This window comes from Sitophilus oryzae, unplaced genomic scaffold (assembly GCF_002938485.1).
Source record: "Sitophilus oryzae breed Bouriz unplaced genomic scaffold, Soryzae_2.0 scaffold_815_pilon_pilon, whole genome shotgun sequence".
NCBI lineage: Eukaryota > Metazoa > Arthropoda > Insecta > Coleoptera > Curculionidae > Sitophilus > Sitophilus oryzae.
In genome coordinates, this window is record NW_022147434.1 from 2,738,124 (window position 1) to 2,763,904 (window position 25,781).

At 33.2% G+C, this 25,781-nt stretch overlaps 1 protein-coding gene across 1 annotated transcript in view; it reads left to right on the top strand.

Annotated features, from left to right (window-relative positions):
• Nucleotides 1-25,781, top strand: part of LOC115889578 — a 320,379-nt gene that overhangs the window by 268,149 nt on the left and 26,449 nt on the right. Inside the window, exon 2 of the mRNA XM_030909631.1 lies at nucleotides 15,196-15,394. Coding sequence (XP_030765491.1) covers nucleotides 15,196-15,394 — 199 coding nt within the window. The remainder of the gene's footprint in view (nucleotides 1-15,195; nucleotides 15,395-25,781) is intronic.

Below are 25,781 nucleotides of genomic sequence, written 5' to 3' on the forward strand. Positions count from 1 at the left end.
TAAATTGTCGTTATGAACCGCATGTTACAATTTGAAATAAACTATATACGAAAATGTCAAAAGTTGACATATGATATGTCATTCGATTCAGAGTGTCATTTTCTATCGAATAAAGTAAAAAAATACCGAGGGTGTCATTTAAAAATCAAAAGTTGTAGTCATTTCCGGTGAAACCGGAAGTAACCGAAAACAATTGAATATGTCAATCAATCCTAATTTACGTCATATACTAAAATACCAAATCTCGTTGTTTTATCTGAAAAAATAAAAAAGTTATAGGAGTGAGCCACTTTTGAGACGCACCCGGTATAAAAGTTATCAGAATTTATACAATCTGTTATAAATAATTATAAAAAAGGTTATAAATTATAAATAAATAAATCTTTATATAGAAGGCATATTAGTTAACGTGTATCGAATTTGGTATAACTTTAATCTCAACTTTAATGACCTATTCAAATAGAAACATCTTAGAATTCGTGTTGTTAATACGCAAAGCCAAGGGACAAATTTGTTAGTAAATCTATTCTCGATGACTCGAAGCATTTTTTAACAAACAAAACAGGACATATAAAGCCTATCAATAATACAAAAGGGTATAGAAAATATATAAATAAGTAAATAAAAATATATTTTCAAACTAAATGATTAATGATTATACTCGTTTAAATAAATAAATGGTCTTTTTAAAATTACTTGTTTGTCTATGCAAATTTGTATATTTAATATTTATCTAAAAGTGTATTGTGTACTTACATTAAAATGACTGCACAGCTTTTAAAATTAAGCTTTTAATATGATGTGTTATATAATTTCTTGATTCGATATTAAGTCATTTAAATAAAAACTTTAAAATGATCTTCCAAATTTCTGAGACAACCATTTTGTTGAAAGAATTTGTTTTGATTATGAGAAGTTTTATAAAAATTATCACAGGAGGATTAATTAATCTTATATATTGAACTACTTGGCTTTTAAATTTCATAATCCTATAGTCTAAAATACTCTAAATTCGCGAAAATCCCTAATATATTCCCATAAAAACAAATCACAATTCACTTTCACTTCACAGAAACTGACAGACTGGCCAAATAAATATGGAATGACGTTTATTTTTCAATTTATTTTATTAATCCAATATTAATCTAACTGATCCGGGTCACTTAGAAATAAAATTTTTATTATATTATTTAACTATAATTGTTTCTGCTGAAAGCAACTTCATACCAATATTTATTCATAAGGTAACAAAGCACATCATTGTTAAATTATCAACATTTTATATAAATTTTTATATTTTTCAACTACTCCAATTACTCCACAGATAATCAAACGAATTGTTAATTAAACTACACTCTGTGGATGACTTGATAAAATTATGATCAAATTAAAGTCCCTCCTCTCAATAGGACTGAGATCAGAGCTATTAGCAGGCCAATCCATAATTGTGATATTGGACTCTTCAAGGTATCGAGTAACTACTCTTGCAGTATGGGCCTGGCATTATCCTGTTGTAAGAAAAATTCTGGACCATGCGGAGCTGCAAATGGAATAACATATTATTCAAGAATCTCATCTTTGTATCGTTTAGGATTAATTATGCCGTCTAGAAACACATCAAGTCTGTACGCCCGGGCCCATTTAAAGATATACCTCGCCATACCGTGACGGAACCTCCACCAAAATGAATCGCTTCACTGACTGTTGTGTCCAGATGCCGTTTATTCGGTCTTCTGTAAACTCTCCGTCGGGCATTATTATGATTTAATCGAAAACGGGATTCGTCCGTAAAAAATACGTGCCTCCACTGATCCACGACCCAGTGAAGATGTTCTTGAGCAAATATCCTTCGTGCCCTACGATGATTAGCAGTTAAATGCGGCACAATAACTGCTCGCCTTGATCGAATGTTAACTTCATACAGCCTATTTCTTATAGTCTGAGATAAAATTCGAGTTTACGATTTTTTTAAGTTCCTTGTGGTAAGTGTTCTTTTAGGAAGAGTGGCTTGAAGAAGATAGCGATCTTCCCGCCTTGTCCACCTTACTCGTTGAGGATATGGTCTGCGGACAACAAAACCATATTTTCTGGATCGATTCCATAGTCTAAAAATGACCGATTGTGTATCATGAAAAAGCTGCGACACGTATCGTTGCGACCGACCCTCCTGCAATAAAGTTATGGCAAGGGGTATTAAAGCAATAAAGTTGTGGTTGGGGTGCAAGGGGTATTGAAGAGATACATATAACCTAGCTTACCGAAAAGTCAACTTCACCTTCACGTGGTACACCCTGTTTAAACAAACGAGGCTCTGACGACCGAGTATAGGCGGTATATCATTATACAACCCTCAGACCTACCACCTTTCTGGGGAAGAGGAGTAGTAAACTACTCCTAGCCGGCCGAGAACGTAGCACAAGGGAACTATCGTCGCAGTCCTCACTGTGCCATAGCCATCCCGTGGTACAGTTGCAGCCAAACTGTGCGGCAGCGTTACCGTCACAGTTAACCTTTTTACGCAGCTTAGTGCGGCGTTACACGGTCCGTTGAACATTCGAGTAGGACAAAATCATCGTCCGGAGGTAAGATACCCCCTCAATCGGATCTCCGGGAGGGGGCGCCTACTCGAGCGTAGGTGTGCAAGTAAAGAACTTATTGGTCATCTTAAGGCTCTCTTTGATGTCATATGGGAAAGCGGAGAGGTACCTCAGGACTTTTGCAACGCGAATATAGTGAATATATTTAAGAACAAAGGAAGTGCATCAGACTGCGGAAACTACCGAGGAATTTCACTACTGGCTATCGGAGGAAAAATTCTTGCAAAAATTATGTCAAACCGCCTGTACCCACATATAGAAAAAATCCTCCCAGAATCGCAAACGGGTTTTCGCACCAACCGCAGTACCGTCGATTCCATATTCTCCATCCGGCAACTACAGTAAGAAGTAAAAGAGCAGCAGTCTAAACTTTACGTTGCATTCATCGATCTAACAAAACGCTGACGAGTATTTGACACGCATCAGAAGATTCGACTCTGTGAACAGAGATGCACTTTGGGCAATTATGAAAAAGTTCCATCAGTAGTATCCATCAAATTTCTTACAGTGTGTAAAAGCCTCCATAACAACAACAAATCAAGAGTGTCATATCATGGATCACTGAGCGATCCTTTCCTAACAAACACAGGCGTTAGGCAAGAATATGTCTTAGCGCCTCTCCTATTCAATATATTCATGGCAGCGCTCTCCATTATAGTGGACAGCAAACTGCAGGAGAGAGGCTTCGGCATTAGATACAAATACGACGGCGGTCTGTTCAACATAAAAAGACTCAGGGCAAACACAAAACTTCAATACGCTGATGACTGTGCTCTAGTTGCAAATACGTTACAGCAATTGCAAGAAATGTTGAACACATATATAATGGCACACGAGGCCTTGGGACTTAAGCTGAACATCGATAAAACTAAAATCATGTCCACTCCCCCGGAAGATCACAACAATGCTATAAAAATCGGAGATGAGCTGTTGGAATACGTAGCGGAATTCAATTACCTGGGCAGTTTGATTTCGGAAAAGGCCAATATCGACTCTGAAATTCAGCACAGGATTAGCAGCGCCTCAAGAGCATTCTGGAAATTAAAGGACAGGGTTTTTTACAATCATGACTTGGTCACAAAAACGAAACTTGCAGTGTACCGAGCTATAATAATTCCCACCATGTTATATGGAAGCGAAACCTGGGTGCCGTACCGCCGACACATGAACACATTAAACAAGTTGCAACAGAGACATCTTAGACAACTCGTAAGAATAAAATGGTTCCATCATGTCTCAAACGTATCGGTCCTTGAAAGAGCTAACTACGAGAGTATTGAAGTCATGATTACTAAGTCCCGCTTAAGATGAGCTGGTCACGTATGCAGAATGCAAGAAAACCTCATACCAAAATCTCTACTTTACGGTGAGCTTGTAGACGGTAAGAGGAGGCCGGATGGACAACTCAAAAGGTTCAAGGATATTTTCCACGAAAACTTAAAAGGAATTAACAAGCAGAATGAATGGGAAGAGGCAGCTCACAATAGAATGGAATGGAGAAGAATTGTAACGTCAGTTAACAGCGACAACCAAAAAGTAAAGAGGCAACAAAGCAATGAGATTTTTCAATGTCTGGAGAGCGGTAGACAGATAACATCACGTATCGGGCTTTTCAGTCACAAAAAAGCTCATGAAAGAAAACGCCTTGCGTGACCACTGAAATTCAGCACAGCGTGTGTGACCACTGAAATTCAGCACAACAATTCAGCACAAATTCTGATGCGTGTCAAATACTCGTGAGCGAGTAATGGCGGTATATGTATGTATGTCTCTCAATATTTAAGCGCCTTTGGTCTTGACCGTTTGGTCTTCCCAAAATATTAAAATGTGTCTTATTTACGACTCCCATATTGCATCTTTTCTTTCTTGGTCTCTATATATAAAATGCTTGGCTCGTATCGCACAGCTCTGGATACTTTTGTACCAGTAAAATAAGCTTTTCTTCATTCATATTTAAAACGATTTAAAGGTTCGAACAAAAATAAACGAAATCTAACCTACATCATGCGACTTGAGCCATCTAGCGTACTCGAAATACTGACAAACCCTTCAATATTTGCATGTTTGTGGAGGTGTGCTGGTTCGCCGGTGCGCACATTAGGTCGGACCAGCACGACCAGGCATAAATATTGCCGGTCATATTTGTCCCTGACCGACACGACCTGTTTTGGCGGTCGTGGCTTGTGGCGGTACGTGCTGGTACTGGTCTAGTGTGCTCTACTCTATTAAATAACACGGTCACCTTCACCGGTAGATTTTACTGGTCTGGTCCGTGCCGGTCCGTGCAGGTATAGTGTGCGCGATCTTTTAATGATCTAAAAAAACCTAGAAATCATTTAATTTTTAATAAAAAAACCTATACCCAAGAAAATCACAATTGAAATATTAAATAAAGGTTTAAGAAAAAAGAAGATATCTTATAATTAATACTACTACATTAACATGTTTTATTTTCAAACCTAACGGTAAACATTTATTGATCGAACTAGGACTTTATTATTTACTTCTATTACATCAAACATTATTCAATGTTTATTCAAAGTCAGTCGAAATATCGCTTTCACACAATTCGCATTTTAATTAAAGCATATTACAAATTTACACGACGGTGGAACCGCACATTAGCACAAAGATTAAAATGCAGAGGTCACGCCCAACCATCTGTTGATTTAACCGCTAATAATTGACATCGTACTAATAGGGCAAATAGATTGTTTAGGCAAATGATTTGCATCATTAACCATTCTGCATTAATACGTAGCTTGGTTAAGATAAAACGAGTAAACAGAGGTGTGTAGTTCGTGAACGAACTAGTTCCAATGAACTATTCCTACCCCGGAACAAAATGAGCTAGTTTCTATAGTTTCATAAATGACTACTTCAAAAACTATTCGCCTGGCAGTTTTGAGGACCGACATATACAGGGTGACCCAGGCTTTTGAAAAAGCTTTATATTAATTTACACAATTTGTCGAACTGCTTAAATCCATTTTTGCTTTTCGTCAAATCGGTGTAAGAAACTATGAAGCTATAAAATGTTGTTTTTGGGGAGTTGAATATTCGGAAAATTGAGTTATTGAATGCACTGTGTATTGCAATGTGAATGTATTGTGTACTGCACCCAACAACACCTTAATTACGCTCTTCTTGACGCGTTAACATTTTTTCGGCAATTTTATTAATATTTGAAATTGTCACAACACAATACGACGCCTGGTTCGGAATCTTTTTTTACTTATTTTTAGCCGACCATACCAATAGGTATGGTAGGCTATTAAGATCGGCAAAAAAAAGTTTTTTTTAATTTCACTCAAAATGAGTTATTTGGGTCATAAATGACCTAAATACAAAATATTTTCTTGGTGTCTGTCTGTCCGTCTGTAACACGATAACTCAAAAACCGCTAAACCGATTATAACCAAATTTGGTACAAAAATACTGGGTCACCCGAGAATCTGGCCATTAGTTTTTGGTGGGGGTGGGGGGTTGGTAAGGGGTTAGGGGAGAGAAAGACAGTCAAAGCTGTAGTAGGTCTACTAACAGGGCATTGTAAGCTAAATAGGCATCTAAAGCTGATGGGATTGACAGACGAAGCTACGTGTAGGTTCTGTCAATCTGAAGAAGAAACGTCAGAACACATTTTATGTCGGTGTGACAGCCTGGCAAATGTGCGGTTCCCGGTAATAGGCAATGATAGGCCATTGCCAAGGAGCTACATGGAGGGTTCAGTCTCCAAGTTGCTAAACTTTGTGAAAAGGATAGGACTGGAGAATGTAATTTAAGGATCAGAAGAGGACCACAATAGATCTGAGAAGGTCGCAGTGGATCAGGCCGAAAGCCACCTCTAAGAATCTAATCTAAAAGGGTTATGGGAGGAGGTTAAAAATTTTAAAAAATCGTAACTCCAAAATTACAGTAGCTAGCGAAACGCGATTTTCAATTTAAGATTAGGAATAATATTTGCAACAAAATTTGTAATAACATCAAAATCAGTCAACGTCGCAGTTTTTGAGATAAAAAAAATTGGAAAAATTCCTTTACTTTGAAACTAAAAGAACTCCTTACCAACTTTTTATTAACATATTTTAGTATGGGCGGCTATATGTGCCTCGCGGCGCCAATTTTTTACTACCCGAAACAACGTTACATCACACAAACCTCGTACCTGATTGTTATATAGTCTCAACAACTGCACTAGAAAAAAAAATTAATTATTTAAATATTATGAGAAAACCGCGATTTCAATATTATTTTAATGCGATCACCATGACGACGCGGTGACGTAAAATATGTACTGATAATTTCTGTTTTTTGCCGTTGAAGCGCTACGGTCGGAATTTGTTGAAATCAACTGAAATGCATCAAGCCTATATAATATTATGGTATTTTTGGAAAGGAAATTTAATGACAAATCCACTGAACTAAATATCTAGTTCAAGAAACTTCCTGTGGAAGAACTAGAACTAGGAACTAGTTCCTCCCAATGAACCCACCTCTACGACTAAATTGCCACCATTTTAAATTTCATTGAGAGGGAGAGAGAGCAATTTTTCATCGCGAATAAAAGCAATATATTCCGGATAATTAGCTCGCCGCAATTCTGACATGTTTTGAACAGTTGAATGGTTTTCTAGATAAATAAAAAATACACTGCTGCCAATTATAGAACGCCCGAAATAAACCAAATAAAAAATTAACTTATTTAGGGTTACGTTTAAAATATATACAAATATGATATTCATATTTCCGTAAAAAAACATTCATTTGAATTACAAAATTGTTTACTTTTAACATGTTAGTTGATAAAATTGTTCAAGTAAAACCTTATTTTTTCGAAAATTAATGGGCGTTCATAATGAGATTTAAAGTCATTTTCTAAAGACTATTTGTCATACGAAATTATGATTATAAGAAATGACGCCAAAATGGGTATTCTACCAATTTAAATAAAGGAACTATCAAGAGAAATAACAACCAAAAAACAGCAATCAAGCAAAAGAAACATAAAAAAATTGTATTGCTCTGCATCGCGTACTATAAAGGTATCACTCTTAAAGAAGATTGAACGGAAGTACACAAATAAAGCAGATTTTACTCCTTCGGCAAGACTAAGGTGTTTATTAGGCAAACTCTGTAAATGCTATAGAGCAATATACAATATTATCTGAAGATGCATAGAGAGAGCATGTTCTTTCTCTTGACGATTTTATTCGAACGTCAGAAAAGAACAGACCAATAGCCAAACAGTATCATAGAAAAAACTGTTTTTAAGTCTGGAACTATGCTAAGAAGCGTATGAACAAAAACAAAACAGAAAACATTGGAACAGGAGAAAGTGTGTATGTACAGGTACCCTGTGAATGTGGTGAGTCATATATTGGAGAGACAAAATGTTCTCTAAATCTACGCCTTAAGGAGCATATATAAAGATATGCAGATTCTGTGGGAAGAATGGGAAATTTGTAACAAACAAAAATAGTAATATGTTTAGCAATCCTAGTATTTAAATCTTTCGATATACTCCAGGTAAACTAAGAGGATACTTCATGCTTGACAGCACTCAACTTTTCCGCAGGCGAGTACCCTGCTTTAGGCAGTACTTTTAGGATTTAGATTTCTGTACACTTAATAAAGGAAATTAAATTAAAACTTTTACAAAATTGCATGTGAATGTAGTTCAACTTATATCTGTTAGACAAATACACTCTTACCTATACGAGTCAACGAATATCATGAAAATGTATATTGCTTGTTGATATATTTTCATGATATTCGTTGACTCGTATAGGTAAGAGTGTCTTTGTCTAACAGATATAAGTTGAACTACATTCACATGCAATTTTGTAAAAGTTTTAATTTAATTTCCTTTATTAAGTGTACAGAAATCTAAATCCTAAAAGTACTGAGACTTTGCTGTATTGAACACAATCCGGCATCGCAGAATATTTATTGCTTACAGGAATATTATATCAGTACAGGATACAGGGATAGAAAGTTAGAATAATTAATGCTGAACAGCACTGATGTTTTACAATTCTTTTGCCAGCAATTTCCAAAATTATAGAAAAACATCTACATAATCAAATTGTTTCATTTGTAGATACAAATAAACTAATACCTGAATGTCAATCTGGTTTTCGTAAGAACTACAGCACTACCACTTGTCTACTGAAGCTGGTTAATGATATTAGAACAAATAAAAAAAATAAAAATACGACTTGCCTTGGGTTACTAGACTTTAGTAAAGCATTTGATACTCTAGACCATTATCATTGCTCCTAGCAAAATTACAGTATTTTGGATTTTCAGACGGCTCTTTAGAATTGTTAAAAAACCTTTTAAAATATAGATCACATTGTGTTGTCATGGAACGAGGAAGTTTAAAACAAAAATCTAGTTATATTCCTATGATTTCTGGGGTTCCTCAGGGATCTATTCTGGGACCACTTTTATTTTCGTTATATGTAGCTGACATGAATAAGGAAATACAGTTTTCTAAATTGCAGCAATATGCAGATGATTCTCAAATTTATTGCAAAATAGATATTAATAATTTGGAACAATTTCAGTTAAATTTTAACCACGATTTGAATAAAATTAATAAATATGCTCTGGATCATAATTTGAAATTAAATGCCGGTAGATCTTGTGTCATGGTATTTAGTAGTGATATAAACAAAATTACAAATACGGCTGGTAAAATGAATATCCATATAGATAATGTTGTGATACCCATTGTTACAGAGACTAAAAATCTTGGAGTCTATTTTGATGAGAAGCTTTCTTTTCAGGCACATATAACTACTAAATTAAAAGCTGATTATATACGTTTGAAGATCTCTTAAGAAATATATATCATCAAAGACTAATTATCAATTATGTGCCACACTTATTTTAGCTTTATTTGATTACGGCGATGTTGTTTATGGTACATCCATAAACGCTAGATTCTCTAGAAAAATCCAAATACTTAAAAATTCGTGTCTACGGTTTTCTTTTAACATTCCTTTTGGAGATCATATAACGTACCATCCTTTTCTCGAAGGTATTAGCGGCACTTTTGGCCGCCCTGTAACTTCGTTGTGTATAAAGCAAGAATATTAATTTTCACTACACTTGAAGACATAGGTTACCAAAATATCTAGTAATGATCCCTCATAGTTTATGAAGTATCGCTTGTCAAATTTCTTTAATTTCGACATTGACTCACTGACAGATCATCAAAATTCTAAGGTATACTTCTAGATGTGTCACAAACTCCAAATTTAGATAGCTTTAGCTTATAACCAAAGGAAAAAATGAAAATTCTCGAAATATCCTTATGGATTAAAAGTTAGCCGTCTAGCCACTACAAGTAACTGGCTTTCCAGTCGAGAAAATGATAGAAAACTAGAATTAATCGGAGCGGTCTCCCTTCTGATTTTATTTATATATCAATGTACCAACTATAATTCAAAGATTATGATTTTTTTCTAGTCAGACTTTAACTTGTAATAAAGTCCCTATTTTTTTAGTTTAATATGTTAAATGCTAGGCTTGAACATATTTCGACCAACGCTTGATAGCGCGTATAATTTTCTTTATTTTCTTTTCGTTAATATTCTGATTGTAAAATATTAAAAAAATATCTTAAACAATAATTCACGGATTTATCTCTTAGTTTTCAAGATAAGAAATAAAATATGTGTAAAATTGACAAAAAATAATTATGAATAAGCATTGGTAAAATTATGAATTGAACATTTTTAAAGTTGATATTTGAGCTATAACGAAAGTTGGAAACACAATTCGTTAAAAAACTAGAATTAATTCAATTGATATTATCTGACTTAATTAATTATACGATAATTCAAAGTTTATGAATAATTCATAATTATTATAGTCAAGCTTCTTTAATATTATTAATTAATTTTGAATGGCCCGAAAAAAAATAGTAGGATAACCTACAAAAAGAAATAAGATCCCATCAAAAACATAGAATGTAAAAAAATGCCAAGTCTCGCAACACAATTCCTCCGCTATAAAAAGTTGTGAGATCTCATGTAAAACCAAGTCAGTTTATTTTATTTAGTCTCTCTTTAAGCACCTATTCAACAATTTTCATATAAATTTTGTTAATATCGATATTAGTCATCTTAATTTCTATAATAATTATAATGACTTGGCAATTGCACGATATGATATTCTATAGTAATTAAGAAACTTTATTATAAGTGCACCGTTTATTAGATTTACTTAGTAATTGAAATAGTAGATTATTTTTTTTATAATTAAGGTGCCGTGCATGCAATTGCCAAGTCATTATGATTTTTATAGAAATAAAGATGGCTAATATTGATACTACAATTTATATCACAATTGTTGATAGGTGGTTAAAGAGAGACTAAAGAAAATAAACTGACTTGGTTTTATATGAGATCTCACAACTTTTTATAGCGGAGAAATTGTGTTGCGAGACTTGGCATTTTTTACATTATGTTTTTGATAGGATAGAAATTAACTGGAATGTATAATGTGGAATATTTGTGTGTGTGTGTGGGGTTGGTTAATCGCCGCGAGCTATACCGATATCTATTGTGTGTCCCCCGTTCTTGAGTTCTAACGAGTTATAACTTATCATACAGTCCAAGGGCTTTGAAAAAAGCCAGTGTCTGAGACGGCTTGGCAAAGAGCAGCTCTCCATCTTCGACATCAGCCGCACCAAAGTTTATGGCACAAATGGTTGTCGTCTCGGCGCACACAGTGATGAGGAGTTCTGGTGTTTCCCCATTTTCCCCAAAGAATTTGCATTCGCCGTTGTTTCTTTCTTAGATTCAATCTACTGAGGTATTCGTAGAGGAGATAATGTCCTGTTAAAAACCCTTTACTGCTTTGAAAGTGTGCATACGTTACAAAAAGTTTTGCATACCTGTAATTTATTTTTCAATTTTAGCATTGGGTAGTAAATTTATAGACCAACGGAATGCGAGGGTTCGCGTAAATATCTAAGCATACAACAATTTCCTTTAGTGACAGTGATAAACTGGTTATAACGACCATTGCTAATGTATGTTAGAATATATTCGTGACTGGTCTTAAGTTTTATTTGTTGTTTTAGCATTGAAAAATACTCCGTTAGTTTTTACCGAATTTTTTAATTAAGGTGGACTGAAATATCACTAGGAAAAATGTTATTTTGCACTATTCTCGTACACCTTCATGTGTGTCTTTTTTGACATGGATGAACATAGAGCGTCAAAGCAATCTAAACTGATTTTTTTTAAATATAGTTCAGAAAATACGAGATCGCACTTAATCTTGATTTTTTTAATAATATACGAGTATATTATAAATCAAATGTAATATATTAACAATCAAAATATTCTAAATAAGGACTCTAATACTACGTATAGATTTTGTATCTACTATCCAGATAATTTTTCTTTCAGCGAAAGTTAAAGCTAAACATAAACGTAAAATGTCAGACGTGGAAAGGACGAAAAAAGACTTTCTCGTTCTCAAAATTAAAAACATATCTCGTAACATTAGTGAAACATAAATATTAACTTTCAAAATATTCTTGGTCAGTTTTACAACGTTTTAGCTCAATTAAGAATTGCCATGACAATTATAGAAATTTAACAAGAAAAGTCAATTATTATCGATCCATATAAAGATGAATATTTGTCATAGTAACTATATTAAGGTAACAATAATTATAATTGAATGATTATCCTTTATTAAACAAACGAGAATCTTTATGTATAGGAACATTATATATCGTTGAAATGCAATTTTATTCTTGGAAATTTTAAGTTCTTGAACCTTGTATCGATATATTCTTAAATTAATTTTCGTGGGACATTTAGGTTCTGAAAACACTGAAATTATGTTTTCATCTTGTTTAAAAAAAACTTTATTTAGCATATAGGCATTTGTTGTCTATAGACTAAATTACTAGAACAATTTTATTTATGTTTCCATTTTTCAAATAATATGCATAGACTTAAATTTAAAATAACAATGATTTGAGCGATATTATAACAAACGGAAATAAATATTTTTTGATGTATGTATGTAATTGTCTTTATTTCCCACAAAAATAAATACAAGAGAAGTGATTATATAATACCACACAATGATATGAACATAACAGAATAAAACAAATTCAGTGGAAAATGGAGCGAAATTCAGAACATAAATTATTATGTTCTGCTCTTCCATTTAACTCCAGAAAGAAAAAAAAATGATACAAGAAATTTACAAGAAAACAAATAAATGTTAAATAAAAAGAAAACGCAAACAATCGCGAAATTATAATTAAACGACTATAATATAACAATACAAATACACTCATTTATACATCTTTGCACTGCTCTTCGAAAAGCCATAAACGAGCCCTGGTCTTGAACGAAATACTCGTGAAACTCCTTAAGTGAGTTGGTACCTGAGCATAGATCTTTGAAACCGAATAACTGAAAGATGTTTCGTAGAGGGAGGTTTTGTGGTAAGGAACTGATATATTATTTTATGACGGATATTATTATTGACGGTATGAGTCTCTTGTCTCAACTAAATTTTATTGAAAAGATATACTGGTTTGTGCGATATTAATATATTGTGATATAATATAATATTATTTAAAAGAAATCTATTTTTCATATTTAACCAATGTAGTGTTTTAAAAGTATGTGTTACATGATCATATTTTCGCAAACCAAATATATACATATCTTAAACAATAATTTTGTACTTTCTGTACTGTGTATATATCATCCATACTTAATGCCTGTGAGAAAACGACGGAACAATGAGAGAAATGGGACAAAACTAAGGTATTGCATAGATTGGCTTTTACCTTACTATTTAAAAAATGCCGCAGTGGATAAAGCTGTCTTAATGCCGAGAATGCCCTTTGAACAGATGCACGGTAAGGTTTAAGTATAATAAACCTTAATCAAATTTACCTTTATTTTAATCGTAGAAACTAAAAATGTAATAATATACAGGGTGTTCCATTTAAAAAAATACAACTTTGATATTTTTTATTTATTTGGGACACTCTGTATCTTGTAAAAATATTTTTAAATTGTAGCTCTAATAGTCCCTGAACGAACCCCAAACTTACAATTTGTAAAAATCTCATCGTTTAGCTACAATACTCCGTGTCGTATGTGGTGAACAACCCTGTATATGTTGTAAATCTTCATTGATCATATTAATGGCAAAATTTAAAGAATTCTTATTAAAAGAGGCATACATCTGAGTGTTTATCAGCATACGTATGTATCTTACAAAACTTAACATCGTTGTGAATTAGAGAGGTATATATACAAAAAAGCAGAGGTCCAAGGATTGAACCCTGAGGAACTCCACGTACTAACTTTATTGGACTAGATGTTTTATTTTCCAGTTTGACTATTTGTTGCCTGTCAGTAAAATAGCTTTTCAATAAATTCAATGCACTACCTGAAAACCCATAATAATGTAGCATTGACCGCAAAATCTGAGGATTTAGACAGTCAAACGCTTTGCTATAATCCAACAATACAAAGACTGATATTTCGTCGTTGTCAAGCGCATACAATATATCATCAGTTACTTTAAGTAAAGCCGTGGCACAACTATGTCCCGTCCGAAACCCAGACTGGTGTACAGGCCTAGATATTTTTTTAGCAACATAACTTTTAATTTGGTTATTAAGAACATGCTCTAGTATTTTTGACATAAGGGGCAGTATACTTATTGGTCGTAGATCTTTGAATTCTAGTACTTCTGACTTTTTGGGAATAGGCTTAACAATGCCTATCGATGTCCATGTTTGATATTCAATCAATTGATTTAGACAGATATAAACAAATGTATCGTCTTTTCCTATAATATGTCTGTTCAATATGCCGAATTTACAATTTAACCTAAGCGTTGGTTAAATTGTAAATTCGGTCATTATTCAAGATCATTTCCTATCAATTTTACACATCATGTAAATCATGTTTGATTTTTTATCTCGAAAACTTTTAGAGAAAGATAGATAATAGAAAAATTACAGGATATAAAAGCCTGTTTCGAAAAATATAATAACATACCAGGTGCTCCGTTTAAAACAACAGAGATGTTACAGCACGCGTAAGCAATATTTATTACTGTAATAATAATTATGACTTATTATGACGTAATAATAATTATAATGACTAATGACCATTGCACGGCACTATAATTATAAAAGTATGATCAACCATTTCGATTACTCACTAAATCTTGCAAACAGTACACTTAAGAATAAAAGTATTTTAATTAGTAGAATGTCATACCGTGCAATTACCAAGTCATTACAACTGTTACAAAAATAAAGATGTCTAATATTGATACTAACAATTTATAACAAAATTCTAGAATAGAGACAAAATTCTCAATAGAAACTAAATAAAACAATCTGACTTGGTTTTGCATGAGATCTTACAACTTTTTGTAATGGAAGAATTGCGTTGGTAGACTTGGCATTTTTTACATTCTATGTTTCTGTTGGAAATTAGTTTAACGTTAATAACCTATAATTGAAATTTCTGCAAGTAGCCCTTTTCAAATGATATAAAATGCTCATTTGCCTTCTTTGTTACAGGTAGCGTACAGACGTTGGATCTGCAGCGCACTGGTGCCTCACTTCGGATCGGGCGGCGTCCGCATCCCTCCCTGCCTGCGCCTCTGCCAGAACGTGGAGCAGCAGTGTCCCTACCTGTTGCCCGACCAGACCCTGACGCCCAGCGAAGCGGCGCACCCCACGCCCCAATACGCCGGAGAACCCAACTTCCTCTGCCTTGGTAGGTTCTACCTTTCCAGCTTTTTTCTACGTGGATCTAGAATGTAGAATGTGTGGGAGGGGGGTTAATTATCGCGACCTTACAGATCTGTCATACAAAGAAAACAAAGTATGATCGATAGCGGCTCCAATTTCGTTCAGTTTGCGCACATCACATGTGAAGACACTACGCCAAAAAATCCATATTGTTCAATTGCCGGTAATAAAAAATGACCTAAAATAGGGAAGAATTAGGACATAGCCTCAAAAGTTATGTCAAATCATTTAGCTTGACTTTGAAAAGTAATTTTCACCTTTATTATGCGTCATCAGTTTGACGATTTGAAATTGGCGCGCGGAAAGTGCCAACCAATGCAATGGTGCCGTTATCACCTGTGACGTAGCGACCAACCTGCGCAATATCATACCTTTTTTTTTGTTGTATCATATTACAGATCTATTATGTCCACCTTTCTTGAGTTATATCTCATCATACAGTCCTAGGACTTGGACAGCTTCTGTTGAACCTCTGGTATCACAACTCAAAGATCTATCTAGTGAACATGTTTAATTTTTGTCATTGATAGCATGTATTGACTTAAGAATTCGAATATCTTGAGAAGGGTTGCTCGCAGCGATTTTTACCCGGACGTTTTTTACGTAAAATAAGGCATAAATGTATATTTTTTCACTCTGTAGTGTAATACAGGAACGGATGAAAAGTTATTACTCTTCAAAACAGTAAAAAAAAACATGTAGATAGCGCCCCCTACAAGTAGGAGTCATATTGACATCGAAATCAAATTTTTCATGTGAAAAAACATCCAAATACCAATTTTCATCCAAATATCGACATTAGTTCAAAAGTTATTTTGGACAAATCGAAATAAAAATGAAATTCCTAAGTTCAACTATTTTACTTATTACATCAAACTATTTTACTTACTTTTATGTGCAGAATATGCTGCCAAAGTTTCCGGAATTCAGTTCGGACCACCCTATACAGGGTGTCCCAGAAATAAGTGCAAATATTTTAACTGGTAGTATTGTTCAACCCCAGAAACACGCCTATGAGGCTTTTTATGCGAAAAAAATTTTTGAAAATTCGAAATTTTTTGAAAAATTTTTTGGAATTTTTTTTAGTTTTTAGTTAAAAAACATAATTTCTTGATAATATGGCAACATAGGTAATAGATTAAATTTACAAGAAAGCAAATCCTGAAAAGATCCAGTGGTTCTCAAAATTTTAGCAAAAAATAAGTTTTTTTGGAAATTTTCAAAGTAAAATAACTCCGTTATTTTGGACTTATTTGAAAAACGATAAACAGAAAATTTGATTCTTTTATCGATATCTACCACCCCTTAAAATACTTGCACTTATTTCTGGGACACCCTGTATAAAAAATCATCTCACACTTGCGGCCTATTCGATCTTAAAAAATAATTAAAACGTAATATTTATTCGTACATCCTTATATATAATATTTGAAATATACATGCTGTTATGAATACGCCCCCAATATTTTCTGTTATTTTAATAGTGCACAATAAAAGTTAATAATTACAAACATTTTGCGGATGTCACAAACACATTATTTATTTTGAGCGCAAGTTTAGTGTAACTGCCTAATAAATTACCTGGTTATTAATTAAAGCCTTTGAAATTCGCTGGGTGTTAACGTTGGCTTATGCGCGGTTGTGGATTAATATTACATTTCTACTGCTGTCTTTGTTTAGGGTGTGCTCTATCTAAATTAATTTGAAATGCGTTTAGTGTAAATATCACACACTTGTCTTCACTTATTTAAAGTACTTGATTTACGAATGTTTTAAAAAGTTTTATTTTGTTTTTAGCCCTTAAGAGTTAATGCACCTTCTTTAACTACGTAAGTACTCGCATATATGTATTATATATATATATGTATATATATATATATATATATTATACCCCAATTAATTTTTGATGAGAAACATTTAAAAAATTATAATTCGGGTGTCATATCAGTAATTGAATTATACCGGATGCGTCTCAAATGTGGCTCACCCCTATACATTTTTATTTTTTCAGATAAAAAATGGGATTTGGTATGTTAGTATATGACATAAATTAGGGTTAATTGACGTATTCAATTATTTTTGGTCACTTCCAGTTTCACCGGAAATTACTACAACTGTTGATTTTTAAATGACACCCTCGGAATATTTCTACTTTATTCGATAGAAAATGACACTCTGAACAGAACGATATATCATATGTCAACTTTTGGCATTTTCGCATATGGTTTATTTGAAATTGCAACATGTGGTTCATAACGACAATTTGACACGAAATACCAAGTGTGTGTTAATCAGTGACAATCTATGTATCAAAGAACAAAAACTATATTACAATGCCATAGATACCGGATTTGATTTTTAGGACTTAAACTTGATTTTCATGCATCCGTTATACATTGATACGATGGTCCGACGCACAGTGGTTTCGGAAATGGAAAAAAAACAAAAAAGAGGGTGTTAAATCGGGTTTAAATTATCCTATCTTACATCGAGTTAGTTCAAAGACAATATAATAATATTACTTTTTTAATTTAATTACTAGTTTTGAATTTACAACACCTCCTTTTTGACAATTTTCTTAATATACGAAACGCGCAAAAATAAAGCGAAAACAAGTAATATTTTACAGCCCTTCTTCAAGTTGACGCGCAAAAAATTCAAAAATCGTTTCAATTAGTTATCAATTTACTTTTAAATAGTTCTTTAACCATGTTATCGATATTGTTTTTGTTAAGCTGTGTTAAATAAAATCCGTTCCAAATGCGATTGGATTTTCTATCCACACGAAATACCGGGTTTTTTCGTTATACAATCAGATGCCGACTGTGCGACGGTGCTCTGATTGGTCGTAGCATTTTCACGCCACTTTTCATCCGTAAATATTTTACTTCAGCCCGTCAACGGATCCGTTCATAGGATAACGGACGTTTTGACACTTTTTTTGACAAATTTAATCTAACCTTAATAAAAATATAAGTAAAATACATGGAAAAAAATCAAATCTTTAATTAATAATAGCATTATTCTTCAAGATAAATATTTGATGCAAGTATAAAATGTTTCGGTTAAGTTTAATCAACACATAATTTAAATATTCATCTACTCTTGGATGTAGGTGGGGTTTAAACACTTCAAAATTGCTCTATACATAGCTTAAAACCTAAAAGGACTGGGAAAAAATTAAGGCATCTTTCATTTTACCATCTGCACTATTAGCAAGATACCCCATAAAACATTATTATTATGAAACTTGTAGGCTCTGTACAGGATGTTAATGTAAGATATCTCTTTTATTTACAGTGACGCAAAAAAACGTTACAATGTTATAACTTTTGTATTTAATATTTTTTGTGTCACTTTAAATAAGATACTTTATTCCGGGCAATAATATTGGCTCACCCTGTACAAGGGTAAAACTACATAAAATTAAAGTATAATACTCAATTTAATAAAAGAACAAGTTATTCTTAAATCAAATATTGAAATACTTAAATAAAACTACTAATACATCCAATTTATACTTATTTGAAGAATATGTTTGACTTTGTGCAACTTCTATTGTGTTTAATTAGAGAATAATACAAAATACGTTGAAGTATAATTTAGGTTTATTACAAGTACACCATTCCTCAAGAAACAATAATACCTCTATACTTAATTGAAGTGTCTATTCTTCTGGAATTAATATTAACTTAGTATTACTATCTATACTAATATATAAAATCCTTAAGTGACTGACATACTGATTAATCGTTTGGTTATCTTCAAAGAGACTCAAGTAAGCTTCAAGCACTCAGCTCGCGCGGAGGTCAATTTCTAGACTGTGTGTAGCTCTGAATACTTTCGACGTAGCACTGTTCAAAATTCCAGTGCCAAGAGGATGAAACCACCCCTCAAAGGGTAACTAATAGGCAGATGAAAGGGCCGAGCAAGTTTCATCAACGCCATTCAGTATATTTTATTTTCTGCGGCGTTGCATATTTTAAGGTCGAGAATGGCCACGGAACGATGGGTGGCCAACAAATCTTGTAGAATGGTGGAGAAACACCAGGGCAGAGAACAGTAAGAAAAAGGTTCATTGCAGAACATCTGCCAAAAATTCACGGTAGACTCTGGATAAGCAAGGACAGAAAGACATTCAAAGCTGTATTAGACTCTACTAACAGAGCATTGTAAGCTAAATAGGCATCTAAAGCTGATGGGATTGACAGACGAAGCTATGTTTAGGTTCTGCCAATCTGAAGAAGAAACGTCAGAACACATTTTATGTCGATGTGACAGTCTGGCAAATGTGCGGTTCCCGGTAATAGGCAATGATAGGCCATTGCCAAGGAGCTACATGGAGGGTTCAGTCTCCAAGTTGCTATACTTTGTGAAAAGGATAGGACTGGAGAATGTAATCTAAGGATCAGAAGAGGACCTCAATAGACATGAGAAGGTCGCAGTGGATCAGCAAGCCACCTCTAAGAATCTAATCTACTGATTAATCACGATCCTGCTCAAACCACTCAACGTAAGAAGCTCAATTTTGGCATACAGGTTGATTCTAGGGTGTAGAAGTTCGATAAGAAGGGATTTTTCAAAATTCCAGTTCCAAAAGGGTGAAACCACCCCTCAAACATTACAATATTTTTTATTTAAAAAACGGTCAAGTTTCCGAAAAACGCTTAAACACGTATATTTTATTTTGTTTTTTACATATTTTAAGATTTTTTAAAAATGTATACAGGGTGTTTCGAAAAATCTGGTTATTGTTTAATCACGATCCTGCTTAAACCGCTTGACGTAAAAAGTTGATTTTGGAAAACAGATTGACTTTTAGGGTGTAGAGGTTCGATAAGAAGGGATTTTTGAAACTCCAATTCTAAGGGGTGAAACTATCCCCATATATTAAAATATTTTTATATTAAAAACCGGTGAGTTTTTCGGAAAAACTCTTAAACACGTATATTTTATTTTGTTGTTTTACATATTTTAAGATTTTTAAAAATTTATACAGGGTGTTTCATAAAATATGACCATTGAGTAATCACGATTCTGCTTAAACTGCTTGACGTTTTAAAGCTGATTTTTTGGCAAACGGATTGACTGTGGGGTGTAGAGGTTCGATAAGGAGGGGTTACTCGAATCTCAAATTCAAAGAGGGTGAAAACGCCCCTCAAATATTACAATATTTGTTATTTAAAAAACGGTTAGTCTTTCGGGAAAACGCTTAGACAAGCTTAGCATAGCTTCGTCTGTCAATCCCATCAGCTTTAGATGCCTATTTAGCTTACAATGCTCTGTTAGTAGACCTACTACAGCTTTGACTGTCTTTCTGTCCTTGCTTATCAAGTCTACCGTGAATTTTGGCGAATGTTCTACAATGAACCTTTTTGCCTGTCTCTGCCCTGGTGAGTTTCTCCACCATTCTAGAGATTTGTTGGCAACCCATCGTTCCGTGGCCATTCTCGTGAGCGCCTTTGCAACGCCGCAGAAGGGTTCTGGGCCTATGAATGGCATTGATGAGCCTTGCTTGGCCCTTTCATCTGCCTTTTCGTTACCCTTGTGACCCTCGTGCCCTGGCACCCAGGCCAACGTAACAGTGCTACGTCCGCCCAAAGTATTCAGAGCACGCACACAGTCCCACACTAGTCTAGAATTGACCTCCGCGGAGCTGAGTGCCTTTAGCGCCGCTTGGCTCTCTGTGAAGATGGCCACAGAACGATTAATCAGTATGTCAGTCACTTAAGGATTTTATATATTAGTATAGATAGTAATACTAAGTTAATATTAATTCCAGAAGAATAGACACTCCAATTAAGTATAGAGGTATTATTGTTTCTTGAGGAATGGTGTACTTGTAATAAACCTAAATTATACTTCAACGTATTTTGTATTATTCTCTAATTAAACACAATAGAAGTTGCACAAAGTCAAACATATTCTTCAATTAAGTATAAATTGGATGTAGTAGTAGTTTTATTTAAGTATTTCAATATTTGATTTAAGAATAACTTGTTCTTTTTTAAATTGAGTATTATACTTTAATTTTATGTAGTTTTACCCTTGTACAGGGTGAACCAATATTATTACCCGTAATAAAGTATCTTATTTAAAGTGACACAAAAAATATTAAATACAAAAGTTATAACATTGTAACGTTTTTTTGCGTCACTGTAAATAAAAGAGATATCTTACTTCGGGTAATCGTCAACTCACCCTGTACAGAGTGTACAAGTTTCAGAATAATAATGTTTTATGGGGTATCTTGCTAATAGACGTAAAAAGCTTATTTTTGGCAAACGGATTTTTCGAAAGTCAAATTCCAACGAGAATTCCCCTCAAATATTACCAAGTTATATAATAATATCGTCATATTGATTCTTCATGCTGACATAAATGTGAGAATTTTTTTTCCAGTTTGTATGTTAATGGAAATTCTTGCTTTGCTTTATCAACACCATTACAAATTATTAATTCGACGCGAACGAAGTCGCGGGTACACGCTATAGTATAAGAATAAAGAGTAACTTAATTAAGTATAACTACACTTGCGGCATAGCAAATGCAGTTTAGCGTTGACTTAAGATTAATAATCTTACAATAAGAGTAGATTTTTTTCCGTGTAGCAAAATCGTTATGGAAACGAAAATATAAAATAACACCAACGTATATCCGATGAACGGAGGCATGAAAATGCAATAAATTTAAAAACTGCGTTATTTTCTAATCAATCAAAGTCTTTAAATTGTACCAGTAAAATTGAAATCGTATCAACGTATCGTCGGACAACGGATGCATGAAAATCAAGCTTTAGGAAAAATTAAATTATATTTTCATGTTTTTTTTAATTTTCTTTAAAACGGTATGGAAAAATATACACTGGATTAATCATTATAGAACATCAATTTTTTTTATAAAGAATGTTTTTTTTCAAAATGTCAATAATAAAAAAATTGTTCCTCTTATAAAGACAATCCGGAGACATACTGTATATTTTTTATGGTGTAACTACAAATGTATACTTTTCAGATTTGTCCCTTCAAGGTACTTCAAGGGACTGTAAACCTGAGTATATGGTTTTCATTTCAACTCGATACCTCTACGCGTTTCCGAGATAAAGGGTCTTGCCAGACAGACAGCCGGACAGACAACAAAGTTATACTATAAGGGTTAAAAAAATTACCTATAAAATAATTAAATAAGTTAATATAAATTATTTAACAACAAAAATAGCATATAACTAAAGGTACTATGATAAATTTACGGAACCAAATTATTTTTGACAAGTAGTAAATAAATACAAGAATGCAAGAATATAAACACATTGTAGATGAATAGTTAATTATAAATACTACATAGTTACCAGTCGAAAGATCCATTGTTTTTCGATTGTTTGTCTGTCGAATTATATCTAAATCCATTTATAAAAAAAATCTACATGATACGGACTTTATATTCTTCTTCTTCTTGCAATAGGGTTATCCCTGTATAAAACAGCTATTAAATCCCTTTGTGATCCGGATGTATGTCCCACTTTCTACTATCTTTTTGGTGGTCTGTCAAGTGATCTGGATGTGTTGGATATTTGTGTTCGCGCTCATTTTGCAATTCTGTTGTGGTTCATTCTTAACGCCATTTTGATTACATACTTTATCTATGGTACTGTATAATTATGAATGCTAATTAATAACTTTTCTAATTTTATATTTCTATAGATTTACTTGTTTTCTCTAGTAACTTCGACAGACTTTGATTATAAAAGCGTCTTTTTAATTTGTGGATTGTAAAATTTCCATTGTTTTTAAAAATTTCTTTCCATTCAGTTTCCTTTTTATTTTCTATGCTTTTATCTTCTTAAGTACACAGTCGTTTCTTTTGATATACCTTTCTTTGTCTATTTTAGCATTCATGCCACTGTCCAGTTCATCAACCTATTTCAATTACATTGTTTTACAGATTATTTGCAATTCTTTATCCGCCAAAGTTATCCTTTTCCATTCTGTTGAAGGCTAAAAAATATTTTTTCCATAGCAACTGTTAAAATTGCCATATATCTATCAAAAATAGTAGATAAAATAGTACTTTAACCGCAAGGGTAGATTAAATGATACTTTTACAGCGAGGATAGGTTAAAAACTTTATTTCTTCTCACACGTTTTTTAATTGCTTCCATTTTTGAAATTTTTTGTATTCCTTTTCATAAGTTATTCGGGATTTAAATGGAAGTAATTTGGATAAGGCGTTTGTCGCCTCAGCCTGAATATCTGTTGGTAATTTACTTATTTCATTTTGAGCCATTTCTGGTTCCAATTCAATCAGCAATCGACACGAAAGAGAATTAAAAAATATTGACTCAAAACTAAAGAAACAACTAAAGAGACAGCTTTATTTGTCAAATTACATAGAAACCAACGCCAACCCAGCACAATATTTTTCTACTCCTAATAAATTCCTTGAAATAATAATATATAATGAATATTTTTTTAAACGTAACTCGGCGCTAGGGAAAAAATATTGTTTTATACACGACGATAAAATTGCATTATCGTCTCCCGAAATTAATTCATTCGCGATTTCATAGCTCGTGAATTAATCTTTTCGGTCGACGATAAAATACCATTTTATCGTCTTGTATAAAAATAACTAAAGTTTCCTCATACTTCTTTGAATGAATTAAAATATTTTCTTTAACTGACATTATCGTTAATGTTGAAATGTTACAGCAAGTGTGGACTTACACGTACATCTCACTAGTCGTTATGAAGTTAAAACTGAACTCACATTACTAAAGCTAGTCCTTAGATACTAATCTTGATCACTAGTGTACAGAATGTTTAGGAGGGGAGTTAATCACCGCAATCTTACAGATCTATTGTGTTCCAATTTTTTGAGTTATAACGAGTTATAACTCATCATACAGTCTCAGGGCTTTAACAAAAGCCAGTATCTGAGACGGCTCCACAGAGGCCAGCTCTCCATCCTCGACATCATTCGTACCAAAGTTCTTGGCACGAACGGTCGTTGTTTCGGCGCACTCAGTGATAACCTGTGAGTCAGAAGCCTTACCTACGAACCCAGCTTTCCTCTAACCCTGAGCAACGGATTCTTTTTTCATTCTATTTGGGTAACGACAGAAAAGTCGTCACAAGGCTCAGCTTCAGATCACTAGTGCAAGGGACAATATCTTTTTTCTAAATGGTCAACTCAAAAATAAAAATTAAAACTAATTTAGCGAGGCGTGAATGTTGTATAGTAAAAAATAACTAGATATTATAAAATAAAAATAATACTAATAGACGGTACGTTTCTAATAGTGATAGCCAACTTTTATTTGGAAGTGAACAAATATTGTATAGCAACAACCTGCAATTAAATAAAAAATACTGTCAGCAACAATGTTACCACTTATTATTAAAATAAACTAAATTTATAATTAAACGGGTACTTGAAAAATCTATTAATATTCCAACATAAAAATACAAGTTTAAAAATAATAATAAAATGCCACACAGGCTAGTCACATAGACTATTAAAATGTCAGACAGGTCAGTCACACAGACTATTAAAGTGTCACACAGGTAAAGGCACACACTATTAAAAGGCCACCCAGGCTAGTCATACAGACTATCAGAGTGCCACGAAGATTAGTCACACAGACTATTAAAGTGAGACGAAATAATCAATACCTGTCATCATTGACAAAAAATAAGCATTTGACTAGAAATTTATTTGACTGAAATGATATATTAATATTATCTAGGAAAATTATATTATAAAAGAGTTCCCCCTACAAATAGAAATGTACCCTAGAACATACTAACACCGAAATCGAGTTAAAAACGCATGTAAAAAATAACCAGTTACTAATTTTTATTCAGATATACACGTTAGTTCAAAAATTAATAAAAAAAAACGAAATAAATATGAAACTTCTGCACCATGAATCTCCGAAACGAAACATTTTATAAATACATTTATACGATCTTTTTACTTATTTTTATCTCCAAAATTTACTGCCGAAATTTCCTGATTACAATTTGGACCATCCTGTATATTGTAAAATAAAAAATGTAAAAATAAGATAAAAATATAAATATTCAATTAAAAAACTCATTCTGCTTTATATCCTAAGAAGTAAGAGTAAATCTCGAAGCGCGAAATACAGAATCTTCCAAATGTCAGAGCCCTAAATTACTCTTCTTAAATTTCAAATTGTTAAATTAATAATGAACTAATTAGCCGAATTACTAGGGTAAACTTCCGCTATAAATTATTTTACCCGTGACATTCCCGAAGTGTTTGAGTTTATTAATATTTCATTATTAAATTATAAATTGGTCTATCCCGGATATTTAGAGCCATACTTG